The sequence below is a fragment of the Ctenopharyngodon idella genome, chromosome 24 (assembly GCF_019924925.1).
Source record: "Ctenopharyngodon idella isolate HZGC_01 chromosome 24, HZGC01, whole genome shotgun sequence".
In the NCBI taxonomy this organism is placed as follows: Eukaryota; Metazoa; Chordata; class Actinopteri; order Cypriniformes; family Xenocyprididae; genus Ctenopharyngodon; species Ctenopharyngodon idella.
The window spans coordinates 2,522,911-2,539,302 of NC_067243.1; the positions used below are offsets into that span (position 1 = coordinate 2,522,911).

Sequence of the window (16,392 nt, forward strand, 5' to 3'; positions counted from 1 at the left end):
TCTGCTGATTAAATCTCATCCCAGAGTGTGATCACTAGAAAATTTCAAAAGTTCACCTTCAGCCTTTCCACTGAGGCCAGTGGCCATCACATCACAAGAAAAGGGATCTCGAACACAGTCATATTTTTCCATGTCATTGTGTGTGAAGTAGGGACTGAAATGTTCCAGGTGACTGGTAATGGTGTTGAGCATGAAGTCCACTACCTTGCAGTTTGTGTCCAAAAATTCAGATTTGGAAACATTTTAGTGATGTCTCTTTATAGTTTATGTACCCACAGATCAGTTTTTCCCCTGAATGCATTTATTTTGTCACTTGAATACAGTGTTGTGGAATAAGACCACTTAATAGACAGATTCAGTCCATTGAAATGAAAATGTCTGCAAGGTAGGCCAGTTTTGCCATCCACGGTTGGTCAGAAAGGAACCGTTCTAGATCAGGTTCATGTTCTTTCAAAAATTCATGAAGCTCATGTCTCAGTTCGAACACTCGCACCAACACCTTTCCACGTGAGAGCCACCGTACCTCTGAATGCAACAGGAGCCGATCATGAGCTTCCCCCATCTCCGTGCGTAGTTTTGTGAAGACACGTGATTTCAATGGTCTTGACTTCACGAAGTTGACAGCAGCTACTACTAATTCCAACACATCGTGCAGGTCGGGTGCCATTGACTTTGATGCAAGTGCTTGCCGATGAAGCATACAGTGAGTGGCTGCGATCTTTGGATTTATGGCTTGAATTTGGGTGACAACTCTGCTCTTGTGCCCAGTCATTGCTTCCGCACCATCACACACTTCTCCCAGCTCAGATGTTCTTCTCCCATGAAAGTGTCCAACAATTTGAACATTTCCTGACCCATAGCTCTCCCCTCGAGTTCCTTCGCCATCTTTCTGTTAGTTAAGATTTCACATCAAAAGAGAGATCCTTGATCAGTCTGCCTACTGTATCATTGGACAATGGTATGGATTTAGTCTTGTTCCCGACTATCACTCAGCACATATCCACTGCTGCTGGAAGTATTAATTCCTCCCCGATCATGTGAGGCTTTTTACATTTGGTTATTCGCAGGGCTGCAAGATACGATGCTTGCTGTGCTTTCTCAAGTATTATTGTAATGTTAGTCATTCATACCTTTTGCTGTATATGTTCTTCTGTCTTTCTTGGGAAAAAAAATCCTGACTTTAATTTGCATGCTCCGGATTAAATGTTGTGAGATGTCGGTTGAGTTTATATGGTTTCAGCGCTTCAACAGACAAAATCTTCAAGCACAACGTGCACTGTGGTCTGTCGTCACTATATTCCATATTAAGCCATATTTTATGTACGAGTCGTCAAATTTATGCAGTTTAGTTTTTTTTTTTCATGCTAGGCTCTTCTCTATTAACCTCGCCAGCTAAGACACTGCATTCTCCATCTAAAAACCTATACATTTTAAATAGTCTTAGGATTTATCAGCGTGTGCATGGCTAGCCGTTCTGTGCACTAGTATGTCAACGGATGTTCTGCGTATAATTAATATTACTTCTAATTTTTATGTACATCATGGTTTAAGGGTTGACAATACTGCTTTATATACAGGTAAAATTATTGTTTAAAATAATTTTCTAATCTAGATTCTACAATTTCTATGCGGCCCCCTAGCGCCATCTGGTGGCCCTGAGTTTGAGAACCACTGGTCTAGATGACGGTTATACGGGGCTAAAGAGGCAATGATGTAGAAGTCTGTTTTCTCCTGCAGAGGCAGTCCTTCATCACACTATTATGTAATAATATGACAATCAGAAACGAGTCGTTTTCTGAGCTTGGTTTCAATAAAAGAGAAACTTGAATTCATTATCATTATATTTATCATTATATAACACTTTTGTCAAAACTCATAGCCTGGAAAGTGGTTTCTAAACTCTTGTGTCTCCGTCTCCCTCACACCCTTAGGCCAACTCAGGGAAGAAACATTCAACACAGACCCAACAGAGTTTAGCTTTATTCAGCACATGCTTCTTTGCCAGATTCTTAAATAGTTTTCAGCACTATATAGGCTGTAGTATCAAACATCCATTTACATTCATTTGAATAGGAAATTTACACATGATACATTTAAAATGTCTGATTCTTCAAGCACAGCTGCAGCTGAATATGACTTTATTTTTTATTTGATACTTTTGTACTAAGATTTTCAAAATCCCTGACTGATGTAAATAATGCTTTTTACATCAGTCAATATATTTCAGTCATGCATGATCCATGTTATATTTCTTCCGGATGGCTGGAGGTTGTATACAAAAACATACAGGTCAGCCAATGTGGTTTCTTTTGGTAACAAATAAATACTTTGAGAAAATTGCACAGGTTCTTTTTGATTCAGACGAAGCTTTCCTCCATGTTGGAGCACAACAGGAACGAGTCCACCAGTCTGGGTTTGATCAGCTGTTGATGGTCAGCAGGTCCGATACTGTCCGGACATTCAGCCGCAAGCCTCCTCAAAGCAGCCTGTCAAACCATATACGTAATGATGAAAAGAAGTGTATTCAAGAGTGCTATTAGTATACTTATAAACTAAAAAATACTTCTCAGAAATATACTTAAAACACACTTGAGTATACTTGACTTATACTGACAGTAAGGTCTCAGTGTATTTGGCCTGTACTTGTACTCAATGTTTTGATCGAGATATACTTAAAAGTATAATGAAGTATTCTAAGTGTACTTGGCTTGTAGTTGTGACCCAAAATGAATTTTAAAAAAATAAATAAATAAAAATTGAGCATTCATCAGAGTGGTCAAAGACCCAAAGACTTCTGTCGCACTTGAACTTGGAATATAACGGGGAAATGTTTATTTTTTCAATTTCTTCAAATAAAAATCAATCGGTCACAATGCAGACCGACACAGATATGGTTAGATTTGAACACATTTACAATACAGAACAACCTTTTTTATTCTGAATTAAAATCAGCATTTTCAAATAAATATTCGTCATGGTTTTCCCTGCTGTCCACCTTAATAACTTGAATCTGGCAATTCAGTATATAAAGAAAAACCTAAAAAAGGTCAAAATTAAAACTAAAAAATGCTAAAACTTTACCAAACAATTATTTTATAATGTCTATATAAACACCTGAATGCATACTGAAGAAATAAACTGAAAAAACCTTTAGGACCCAGGAGAACTATTCATATAGAGCTATAAAGCCATCTAGTGGCAAGAGTCATGAAATACCATGTCATATTATGTTTTTTCCACATGAGGTCAGCAGAGACACCCAATGTGAGATATTTTGAGCTGAATTAAAAAGGGTTATGCATGAAAAGGAGAGTTATTTTGAATTTAAGTTGAAAGAATGTGAAGAATGTGCTTACATTATATTTATTATATTATTTACTGATAAAAACTAATAGTTTAAAGGTAAATAATAATAAAAAATAAAAAAATCTCCAAAAAATTGCATTAAAAAGTAGAAAAAATATCAAATTGAAATGAAAAAAAGTTTTAGGGCTTGGGGTCATTTTGACCCGTGAGAGAATGAGGTTATAATTTGCGAGGAGTGGATGAAAGTTAAATACTTTTTCATATAGTTTTACAAACTGTAAAACTTGCATTAATTGTAAATATTTTGCACTGAAATTTCGGCCGCTGAAAATGGCTTTTTCGGTGGTTGGCCAAAAGAGAAAAGGTTGAAAACATGAGCTGAAAACATAATCTGCCCCGCCCGTCAGCGCTCATGTTTCACTCTCGCTCTAGCGTTATGCGCGGTCCGCTCAATATTCCTCTCTCAGCTCAAGTGAACGCTCAAGTGTGGCTATTTTATTGGCTTGAATTTTTTAAAATTCAGAATCATTAACATAATATATATATACATACTACATAATATATACTTATATACTTAAAGGGGGACTCAGTAGAATTTCAAATTCACTGTTTGTAAGTTAGTCGGCCGACACCAACAACTAACGCGTAACCAATCAGCATCAGTATGATGGCCGAGGACAGAAAACGAGCAAGAGGGAGATTTGAAAATAAGAAAAGAAAATAAATGCAGAATGAGAGATGGACACAATACAAAATGAAGGTTCACTGGAATGAAGGTTTATGACTGGGCAAGTGCTTTAGGACAACAGCATTTTTCAAAATCTACTGATCCCACCTTTAACTATACTTAATAAAATGAACTTGAAGTATACTTATTTTTTGTAAGGGTAACAACACATCCTCCAGTTCTGCTCAAACAGAATGTGTTTTCTTTTATTAGGATTGTATGGATTTGGTCATGTTCAGGGGTGCTAAGAAAGTTCAAAATTCATCTTTCCACATTATATTCAAGCAGTTTGTTTAAACCTTACTTTTAGGTACAGTATCACTGAGAGTACGGTTTACATTAACAGTGATTGATTTAAAGAACAGCTGTGTTTAATTGGACTTGTCAAACATCTGCTTAACTCTACAGCCTTCTGGGATTTGACTTCAGCTAACTGATAACACGGTCATGCAGGAATACTGAAGAATACTTGTACATTTAAATATTAACGCATTTCTGCTCAGAATGAATATTAGTACAAGTTTACACATGAAATAAATTTAAAAAATGAGTTACCAGACAGGCCACGAGTACTGAATCACTGTTGTTCCTTTCCGCTGGTGAGCGACACAACTCAATGAGACGAGGAACAGCTGAGGAGAAAATACAAGATTACCATCTGCATAGTCTAACAAAGACCAGGCCACAGCTTTAATAATCACTTAATTGATAAGATATTAAAAGTTAAAGAGATGCTGAGCATTATTTACTCAAGGCTCGAAATTGCGACCATTTTAGTCACAAATGCTCCCTAAATTTAATGTGCGACCTTAAAATATATTTGGGAGCATTTGTGCGAGTGCAAATAATTGTTGAGGTGCGACCTGTTTTCATTTCTCTACAAAACGTTCGCTAATTACAGCACAGTATGTGCCTGCTGTGAGCTGATACAGTGACTGTCCACCATTTTGTTACATAACCAATTAAACTTTATCTATATGTTCTTAAGTTTAAAGCAGATTTTAGGTTGGTTAACATTAGCCATCAATCACTCCCTTTCACTGCGCTTCGTTGTCACGTGACAGGGAGCTAGCGCGCAAAATATAAAGAGCTGAAGAGAGAAGATGAAAAGAACCGTTACACACGACTCGACATTAACACTTAAGTTTTTATATTTAAAACATATGATGCAGATAAGAAACATTACAGAACCAAGAGTACAGTTTTCCTGAATATCCTGTTGTATGAAATGTAACATTTCATACAACAGGTCAATGAACTGTAAAAAGTAGTTAAAATTAAATCACTTACATTTTAGACGCAATAGTGACTGTTTTTGTTCTGTTTCAGCAGCGAAAATAGTTCCAAACAAAGACCACAGCAGAATCATTTGACAACTCAATCGTGTTTTCTTTCATTACTGAATGATTCAGCATTTTGAACGAATCGGTTGAGTCAAAGAATCAATGACCTATTCATAAACAACTGCGTCATTAATGAATGAATCATCCGTTCGAACGAATCGTTTGAATGAATGACTCAATTACTCACTCATTAAGACAGTCACCTGCCGCCACCTACTGGCGGTTTAGTTTCATGTTTAAAAGTATCATTCTTTCCAACATTTCTTATTTGTATTTTCAAAAAAAAAAGTTAAAACAATCTCATAACATTATTTAATGCAGCTGTAATTTTTCAGTGTAAAGTATGTAATTTGACTGGTAACTGATGAGAATATTGCTTCAGTAAATTATATTTACAACACAAAAATCCTATTTTTTCCAGACAAGCAACTTTTTTATTTAAAAAAGCGAATGACAAGGCTTTTTAGTTGTGGTGCTCCTAAATTTTTGCTGGTGCTCCTAACTTTTTTAAGTTGGGAGCACCAGTGCAACCAAGTAAAAAAGTTAATTTCGAGCCCTGTTTACTGTATGTTGTCTCATGTACAGTATTTGATTTACACGCGATTCCTCTGTGTGAACTTCAGACATCCAGTCTAGCTAAGATTTGTTTTCTTCTCAGATAAGCCTGTGCAGTATTTGACACTTGCTTTTACATTCTGTGATCTAATGCGATGATGGCACATTTATAATTGTTGAGTTGTGTAACAGTGCTGTAGAGTTTGTCTCGTACCCCGGAGCTGTATGGCGGTCTGAGCGACCAGCGGGTCTCTGCTGAGACGAGCCAGTGTGACGGCAGCTTTCTGTTGAACACGCTCGCATGCGGCGCCCTCCGATGGACTGGAGGATGACGGCTTCTCATTCAGCAACAGCAGCAGCTGCTCGATTCCTGAACACAGCATGTGTAACTCTCAGATGTTGTAGGACACAGATAGAAACACCCGGCATCAACTGGCGTGTGGATGTTTTGCGCACATACCCTTCTCCTCCAGGACATCTGCGGTGCATTGCTCCAGAACCGACAGATTGGCAAGGATTGTCACAACCTGTCGGGATTGAAGCATCAAGTCATGTTCGTAACTAAACTCTGTGCAATGTAAGATGACATACATCATTTTTTTTCCCCTATAATTAATCGCACCAAATTAAGCTTTTTAGCACAAAACTGAGAACCAGTTGTGAAGGGAAGAGGAACAGATCTGTAAAGGATAACTGCAGTAAACGCTGTGGCTTCAGTCGACTGCTGTGCCTGTGAACGGAGAGATCAGCACCTGGTCTTTGGAGTACGGCGTGTCGACGCGCTGCCGGTCTCTGCAGGCCTGCAGCAGGATGTGAACGGCGTTGAGCTGCAGGAGGATTTCACAGGCCATGCTGTCGAAGAAGGTGATGTTCGCCAGCGCTGCCGAGGCCAACAGAAACACTTCGCCGCAGGACGCGCTCTCACACAGACCTGCAGACACACAAGATGAGCGCTGAACTACCTTAAACCCAGCAGCTCCATCACGGCTTCAGTTTTAAAGTTAATGGCTCATTGAAATAAATCAAACTTCCCATTGTAATTTAAAATCAAGGCAAAAATCAAAGCGAGATGGAGCAGACGTCTTCCTCAGTCTACTCATTCCTCGTTTTGGAATTCTTGGATCACCAGCAGAACGACTTCTGTCAAGACAAACATGGACAACACTCCCAAATTGACAAAAAGCCGTTTGTCCCTTCGAAGAAAAGCCATGTCACACTCAGAAAACGACCTGCACACATGTGTGTTATCGACAGAAGCTGTCTTATGACAGTACCAGCAAGTCTGTCTGTGCCCTTCTGAAAGGTGAAGTGGTCAGGTTTCAAACTCCTCAAGGGTACAACAAAGTGGGAAGCAAAGAAAAATCATCTGCAGGGAACCAAGATTGTTCGTGGTCGAATCAGAAGGCATCGCAGGCACATCTTGATGAGTACAACCCTATAGATCACCAGGACAAGATCAAAATTTCCTCTCAGACCACATCTACTCACTCTGAAGTAACAGCAGAGGTCACTGTACCTGTCGAGGAATCAGAGGAAAGCTCTATGTGACTCGATCGGGGGGAAGCATGACCAAACCCAAAGTATCTCCAGTGAGCTGCTTAGACATGGTTAAGCATTTGTAAGAGACTGTCAACTCATTTAAAGTGAGATGTTTTGAGTTTATAAAATGTGACAGTTTAAATGTCAATAGCATATTTGGTCATACGTGCTTTGAGTTTGAGTTAATGTGGATTAACCATAGGATATTTTTTAGAGATGTGACGAGATCTCATGCCACAAGATCTCGCAAGATTAAAATATGATGGGATTTGTCGTCGAGGTGAAAAACTGATTCATCATATTGCCATAATGGAGTGCGAGGGTGAAATTAGGATAGAATATGCCACTGCTACATTTACATTACGCCTCCACTGTTGTTTTTAAAGGCATTCTGACTTATTTATACTGTTAAAGAGTTGGATTCTCATGCTAAACATGGCCAAAGTTTCAAAACACGAGTTGGACGTATGACAGAGTATTTCTGTGTTAAATATACAACTTCCGGTTTCGGAGAGTTTTTTTCGAGTATGGCCTGTATGACGTCAAAAGAGAGCGGAATTCCTTGTATGGGCACTTCTCCCTGATAAACGTGCACACACATCACCCAGAGCATAAGCAAGAGCACGCCCATCAACACGCTTCGTTTGGGATACGGAAGCCGAGAGATTTTTCAACAATGGCTGTGTCCCAATTCAGGGGCTGCACCCTTTGAAGGCTGCATACATCATCGTCTCATTGCAGAAAAATAACTGTTAGATTGCAAAAGAAGAAAGAAATTACAGTATTTTACACCTCACAATGAACATCAGTCAATTTTATTACGGTTACTTTTCTTAAATATGACATCTTTGATGACGTATTCAGCCTTCAAATGCGACCTCCGGAGAACGCAGCCTCTGAAATGAGACGCAGCTCCTGTCAACAAAGGAGTGTGTTTTTGGTTGTGAGGGAAAGATTACCTTTTTCAGCTTCCCAAAGAACCCAGCGTTAAGGGAACAGAGGATGAAGTTTGTTTTTCCGGGGCAGCAACGGAGTTGCACACGTATGTTTGTTTGTTTGTTCATTTGGTAATGAATACTTTGTAAACAAGTCCCAGATCGGCGCTGAATTTGCAGATCATGGGTGGTGAGTAAAGCTGCATCAGATGTCTGTGTTTTGTTGGCAATCGGTGCGCAAGTGCATATAATGTAAACAACACGAACGTTTTTGTTTCTTTTTTATGTATAATGATGTCGCAGCCAGCAGACAATCGCACGCTCGTGACTCTTTAGCTCCGCCCACGGCACTGACGGGAGACACGCCTCCAGAAGCTCGGCTTTTTCGGAAAGACTCGGTTTAGCTTATCTATCTTTTATAAAAATTAGACTTTTCGGAGATATGAAGGATGCAATATTACTCTATATACACTCAAGATTAACATGAGATTGGCAGAAAGTATGTTATACCCCCCTTTAATTCAGTTGGATAACAGTCGCTTCAATCACATCCAGCTCATCCAACACGAGCTGTCGTACATAGTGCAGCAGGAATCAGAGTTCACTGATCACGTGACGAGATGACTGACGAGACCACGGCGGAGGATTCGTTGCACAACAGAGCCTAAAAGCGCCTGAAAAATTAATGTCTTGCCTTGTAGAATGCACGCTCAGCACTGCCGCTCCCTATTCACAGAATGTGCGTGATCGCGAAATCGAAAGCGAAAGTAAAACGCGAGTGCGAGCATTCAAACGCGATTTCAATACCTCCCTGATGCGTGCAAATATCTCTCAATATGAAAGTGATCTTAGGCCAGGCTGTGTAGTTGTAACCATCTCTTAGATCTGGTCTCTGTTTGCACATTGAATATTGAGAGAGTACTTTGATTAGTAGTTAATAAGACTAACAGAAAACTGTGTTATTCATTTTTATTTCTATGATCAATTTGTGGAAAGGAGTTCAGTTAGGAGGTCAAAGGTTGAAGAAGCTCATAAATCATGTACAGTTTTAAGGTCTGAAGAGACTGAAATCATACAGGAGAGAAGCCAGTCAGTTGAGTTTGTGTCAAAACCTTTTACAGTGCTTGAGTATTGTTGTCTTTTACTGCATATGATAATTCATACTCAGAAAGTAGAACTGAAATGACATCCATTACAAGATGATTAGTTAAAACATTTCAAATGCAACCTGCAGACTATTTATCTATTTCGTCATTGAGGATTTCTTAAAAATACTGTGTCTCGTCTCGTGAGCTAACTGTCTCACACCCCTAATATTTATGTTGTTATAATCTGATGAGAGACTACTGATGAAAGAGCTTGATTATATGTTCTTTGTTATATCCTATCCTGTAATTTCTCAGCATGTGTGCAATCATGAAGCACCACTGTAACTCACTGATGAGGGCCGTGACGATGTCCTGCATGCTCTCCAGGAAGCTGGCGAGGTGTTGTGTGGAGCTGTGATGAGGGGAGGTGATCTGAGCCATGACCGCCGCCGCCTCCGCTCGCGTCGCCTTCCGCACACGCGCCGTCCGTCAGGATGTCTGCCAGACACAGGATCCCGTCCACCTGACCAACACAGCAGACACACCTCTGATGACCTACAGCTGCATCATATTCACTGTTTTCCTAAGGTTATTCAGTCTTTCGTGATTGAAAATACAGACGTATGGAGTGCAGACATTTATGGAGCATTTATGAGAGCTTTTTTAAACAATCAAAATCATGCTGTTTCTGAGCTGAGACTTACAGTAATCTACAGTTTCAGAATGCAGTTCTGCTCATATAATCTATCACCACACGGTGGCGCTGTTACACAAACTGAGACAGAAGGTAATTCCATACAGACAACCACAATATCACAGGGATGCTGGCCATGTCAGATACAGTTCAATCCTCTACCTGCTCACAAAATATACGTGTTTAAAGACTCAGACAATTACAGTTTAGTAAAAAAGCACTTAAATGCTTATAGTTATATACTGTATGTTTTGAATTATTTTTGGGTGTTTGATAGCATAACACTGCCTCAAACATCTCTGACATGTTAGCAGTCATTACTATACTATACTCAATTATATTCATAACTTCAGTCAGATACAGCTAAACTAGAGGCGTTATATTGAGCTGTTATTTTAGTAACATTGAGATTCGATTAATATTTTGATTTTATAATTTATTTCCCATTTTCATTCTGAATTTAATGTTTTAGTATTTTCTGTGTGTGTATATACAATTTTTTTCAGTTAAAGTTTATTTCAAGAATTAAATTTTTATGGTTTTAGTTTCATTTAACTACAATAACACTGGTTTGAGGCTAAATAAGTGTTATAATCATATCTGCTCTCTGCTATGTAAAAAGAAAAGAGCAGGAAGCTCATGAAATCAGTACAAGCTCAACCTAAATATGTAACAGGTAAAGCTGGTGTGTTTGTGTCATTCAGACACACTTTCTTTCACAGCTGGAAGGTCTTCAGCAAACCAACATCTGTGTCTGCGAGAGTTCACTATCTTCCATTCTCATCTCTAGACTCATGAGGAGAATGTCTCTATCATGATATTCTTGGCCAAACCTCTGCGGTCTGTTTATAAATCAGTTAGTCGGAGTGTTTAATGTGGTTCTAAGCTTTCCACATTCACAGATTTTACTGTTAATGTTATAAATGTTTAGTCTAATCAGCATCTAAGTAAATGAATGGTCAGAATCATCTTGAAAGGAGAGCTTCTGCGTTCTCGGAGACTCTGCGAACACATCTGGCTCCTTTTAAGTGCATGCTGGGAAACGGATACCTTTTCCAGCTGGCTGATGCCCTCTTCCACACAGCAGATCGAGGCGACGGTCCTGAGCGCGTGAGCGTACAGAGAACTGAAGCAGTCCTGCCGGCAGATCTTCAGCAGAGCCACCACAGCACCCTCCTGTGGAGGACAGCAGAGAAAACTGTTTTCATTCAGTTATAACTCAACATGGGCTCAATAATAACTCACTATCCATTGTCTGAGTGTGTGAACGGGTACATCAGGTGTGTGTGTGAGAGTGTGTGTGTCTCTCAGACATTAGATCAGTGTCCTTTAACCCAGGACTGTGGATGACAGAATCCGGTCGGCACTAGAGAGAAAATGCCTGCGCGAGGATCTAACCACTGTCATTATGTGAATAAGCTTCATTATGTGTCTGTGTGATGAGAGCCTCAGTCTGCAGCACATTCACAAACACACATCAGCTCTCTCTGCGCTCAGTGACTCAAAAACATCTTAAAGAAAACATAATCTCTGCGTCACTCTCGCTGATGTCAACATTTTTAAAACACATCCTTTATTTCATCTTACAATCAGGGATAAAAATGAACCGATGAATGATTTTGGGCATTACAGTAAGAACATTCATGTTAGTTGTATTTTAGCTATTATATGTTTATTTTTCTTTCTTTAACAATAATCATAATCATGTTCATTCATTCCTAAAAAAGAGATTTATAATGATTATTAGCTTGTAAAATGTCGGGTCAGGTGTTCTTCTCAAATGTCCGGGGTCACTATAGATGCGTAAGAACAAGTGCACTTCAAACACCCGGATTAAAGTGTGAAATGTTGGACACTTCATGCACTCATCCGTTATGATTTATTCATTTATTTATTTTAAGGAAACTGATACTTCTTTGCTTGTCTAGGAAATCGATTAATGAGAAAGATGAATCTTGACTTGGGAAAGGATGTCCATTTTTCAGCGCAATTTTGGTTTTCCCTTACAAAAGTATACTTCATTCTCATTTTATTAAGTATACATTATGTAGTAAGTATACTAATATCAATGTACTAGTAGTATACTTGTAAGTGCACTATTTCAGTGCACTTTTTAGTGTTACTTTTTACACTTGAAAGTACACTTTTATACACTAAAGAGATCTGGGGAACTTGGAGGCAGAGTCAACACCTCAAACTCGTTGTTGTGCTCCTCAAACCATTCCTGAGCCATTTTTGCTTTGTGGCAGGAGCATTATCCTGCTGAAAGAGGCCACAGCCACCAGGGAATACCGTTTCCATGAAAGGGTGTACATGGTCTGCAACAATGCTTAGGTAGGTGGTACGTGTCAAAGTAACATCCACATGGACGGCAGGACCCAAGGTTTCCCAGCAGAACATTGCCCAAAGCATCACACTGCCTCCGCCGGCTTGCCTTCTTCCCATAGTGCATCCTGGTGCCATGTGTTCCCCAGGTAAGAGACGCACACGCACCCAACCATCCACGTGATGTAAAAGAAAATTTACTCCGTGGTCCAGTTCTGATGCTCACGTGCCCACTGTTGGCTCTTTCGGCGGTGAACAGGGGTCAGCATGGGCACCCTCACTGGTCTGCAGCTATGCAGCTCCATATGCAACAAACTGTGATGCACTGTGTATTCTGACACCTTTCTATCAGAACCAGCATTAACTTCTTGAGCAATTTGAGCTACAGTAGCTCGTCTGTTGGATTGGACCACACGGGCCAGCCTTCGCTCCCCACGTGCATCAATGAGCCCTGGCCGCCCATGACCCTGTCGCCGGTTCACCACTGTTCCTTCCTTGGAGCACTTTTGATAGATACTGACCACTGCAGACCGGGAACACCCCACAAGAGCTGCAGTTTTGGAGATGCTCTGACCCAGTCGTCTAGCCATCACAATTTGGCCCTTGTCAAACTCGCTCAAATCCTTACGCTTGCCCATTTTTCCTGCTTCTAACACATCAACTTTAAGGACAAAATGTTCACTTGCTGCCTAATATATCCACCCACTAACAGGTGCCGTGATGAAGAGATCATCAGTGTTATTCACTTCACCTGTCAGTGCTCATAATGTTATGCCTGATCGGTGTATACTCTCAGTAAACTACTAGTTTAATAACTTTATACTGCAAGTATAGTTTGCAAGTGGACATCATACTTATGGTTTACCATTTATATATTATTTTTGCACTTTAAGTATAGTACTATGTTCCTATTTAGGTATTCATTTTTATACTTGAAATATACCTTTAAAAGTAGATTTGAAGTAAATTCCTATACTGTATGTATGTATACACTAGCAGTGGACTGCAGAAAAATTCATACAGAATTAGGAACATATCTGTTTTCTTTATAAATCAACATTTTCAAACAAATCTATTGTATTGGATGCTTGAAATCAAACTAGAAGAATGAGAGAAGATGAGGCAGACAGAAGTGAGCGATGACTTCAGATGCCGCTGGTAAACAGCCGGTAGTCAATCCTCATACAGACGCGTGACGCAGCCGAGGAAGAGAGCCAGGAATACGACAGTCGCCGTGATCAATGCAGCACGCTAATGGAGCGGGACAGTATCGATCTGATTAGAAACACACCAGGAAAACCAGACGACTAATGGACATGAGGCTGCGGCATCAGAGTCAGCCCCAGACCAAACCCTCCAGATCCATACTAAAAATAAAGGGCTTTTATGAAGATAACTATAAACTGTATTGCTGATTTGAAATATGTTATTGAAGCATAATAACGTCAATATGATTTCAACTTGTGTGAGTGGTGAATAAGTGCCCTATAAGAACAAACTCTGATTAAATAAACCAAATCTGTAAAGGAATGGCTTGGAAAGCAGAGTTAGTGGCCTGAAATGAACCAGACATGAATCCAACTGAAATAAATGTGCGGTATGAAGCACATATGATCTCCATCTGATCTGGCCGAGCTGGAACAAATTTGCATTTTATTGCAAATTTGGTTAAACAGAAACAAAATGTGAACAAACGCAAAGGAGTGAAAGCATTACATAAGATGAGGGGATGCCAGAAGGAGCTGGTCACATGATCACAGCAGTGTGTGTGTGTGCGCACATGTGAGATTGTGTGTCAGTGTGTGTGTGTGTTGTCGTACTTTGGCGATGATGCTGCAGAGCTGCGGCCCGTCCTGAGTTAAAGACAGCAGGTTACTGATGGCAGTGCTGATGGCAAAAACATTATCAGAATCCTCAATCTGACGGATCAGAATCTGTGAAAAAAAAAAAGAGAATAAATGTACTAATGTCACAAACGGTGGTTGTAATGAGCGCACAATGACAAGGAGAATCCAACAGAAACACTTTATTTTACAATAAACTAAGAACACACAGGAGTAATCACAGACACAACCACATGAACATGAACAACACCAAACCAAGAACTGCATGAACTGAAGGCTTGTATACGCAAGAGAAGATAATCAACAGAACAGGGATCAGGTGTGTAACTCATTAACAACCATGGAAACTAACAATGACTGGGAACTCACATAAACAGGAACAGAACAAAACCAAACTAAAATACAATGAAACTAACAGAACTAAACATAACCCTGGTTTTGATCAGCCACATCGTCAGGTTTCTGTTTCTGTAAACAGGAGTGATTTAGAAACATTTCACTCAATGTTTCAATAACTCTTGACAACACAATATACTTCAAAACAATATAAATGGTTTATTTACCACTATTTATAATAATAATAATATTCAGGTTTTTATATTTCAAGATGTCAGTGTGAATGAAAAACAAAGTGCATCATTGGGTTTACTAAAATGGATATGGTGGCAAAAAACTGCATAATTATGAGCCATTTTTACTCAGTTTAGTATAAAGAGATTTTATTAAATATCTTTAAATCTTGTTTACAATTAGAAGGCTGTTTTGCCTTTATTATACTGAGTAAAATAATACTGTACAGAGACTTCCAAAAATGTTTGTGTCCAGTTTACATTGTGATAAGTCAAGTAAAACAGGCCACTCATCTGATCAACTTTATAGCATTAGAACTGCAGTTTTAAGACGAATGTGAATATCATTTATTAAAATGGTCCTTGATCCATATGATTTGACTTTTTTAACTTTAGTTAGTGTGTAATGTTGCTGTTTGATCATAAACAACATCTGCAAAGTTACGACACTCAAACTTCAGTACAAATGGAGATATTTTCTTTTACAGAAATCACTTTTTAAGGACTACAACAAATGGCTGGTAGGGACTACAACAAGCTTCTTCCCGGGTTGGTGACATCACAAACCCTAAAATTTACATAAACCCCGCCCCCGAGAACACACAACAAAGGGGGTGAGGCCATGTTGGGCTGCTTTAGAGAAGAGGAAGAGTTGTTGTAGTAGAGTGTTGTTGTCATGTCGTCATTTTACACCGGACTGCTTCACAAACGAGGGTCAATTCAATGCTGGATTTACACAAAAGATTAACATGACGGCACATGCTAGTGGATGAGTTGAATCAACTCCACAGCAACTACATAAATTTATCCACTAACCATTCAGAAACGTCCAGTTTCATTCTAAAAGTTGTAACTTCTTCCTGAGTCTCTCCATCAGTGTCGACTCCGGTTTGAACAATGTAAGGCTGAACACCGTTACTGACAATCCTCATTTTGGCTGCGTGAGATTCTCCAGCTTTGTTGTTGTACCGAAGCGTGAGCTGTTAAAGCTCCGCCCTCTTCTGGAAAGCAGCAGCTCATTTGCATTTAAAGGGACACACACAGAAACGGCATGTTTTTGCTCACACCCAAATAGGGGCAAATTTGACAAGCTATAATAAATGATCTGTGGGGGATTTTGAGCTGAAACTTCACAGACACACTCTGGGGACACCAGAGACTTATATTACATCTTGTGAAAGGGGCATTATAGGTCCCATTTAAATTATTCTGTATTACTCAATAATAATTCATGAATCCTGAAGCTGTAACCAAAATAATGGCAGCACATTAAAATGCAGCAAATCTAATGATGAATGAAGACAATAACTCTTACCTGAATCTCATTGGCCAGTGCCATGTCAATCATATGGCTGAAGGAGTCGCTGACATCAGTCAGGATCTCGTGAATGGCCTCCTTCATGGATTTGAGGAAGTATTCGTCCTCAGTATGAAGACACCTGAGGAGGAAACGATGTCAGATCTTTA

General features: G+C 39.4%; 2 protein-coding genes across 2 annotated transcripts in view; both read right to left on the reverse strand.

Annotated features, from left to right (window-relative positions):
• Positions 1–1,964: 1,964 nt before the first annotated feature.
• The window catches only part of LOC127506976 (protein inscuteable homolog), a 35,493-nt gene continuing 21,065 nt past the window's right edge, over positions 1,965–16,392 (reverse strand). Inside the window, 10 exon segments of the mRNA XM_051883784.1 lie at positions 1,965–2,486; positions 4,589–4,665; positions 6,146–6,301; positions 6,392–6,458; positions 6,684–6,862; positions 9,844–9,961; positions 9,963–10,016; positions 11,238–11,363; positions 14,333–14,446; positions 16,241–16,364. Coding sequence (XP_051739744.1) covers positions 2,358–2,486; positions 4,589–4,665; positions 6,146–6,301; positions 6,392–6,458; positions 6,684–6,862; positions 9,844–9,961; positions 9,963–10,016; positions 11,238–11,363; positions 14,333–14,446; positions 16,241–16,364 — 1,144 coding nt within the window. The 3' untranslated portion in view covers positions 1,965–2,357.
• LOC127506982 (calcitonin gene-related peptide-like) overlaps positions 3,818–16,392 on the reverse strand; it is a 41,727-nt gene continuing 29,152 nt past the window's right edge. The window contains exon 6 of the transcript XR_007928205.1: positions 3,818–3,829. The gene's annotated coding sequence lies outside the window, so the exon portion shown is untranslated. The remainder of the gene's footprint in view (positions 3,830–16,392) is intronic.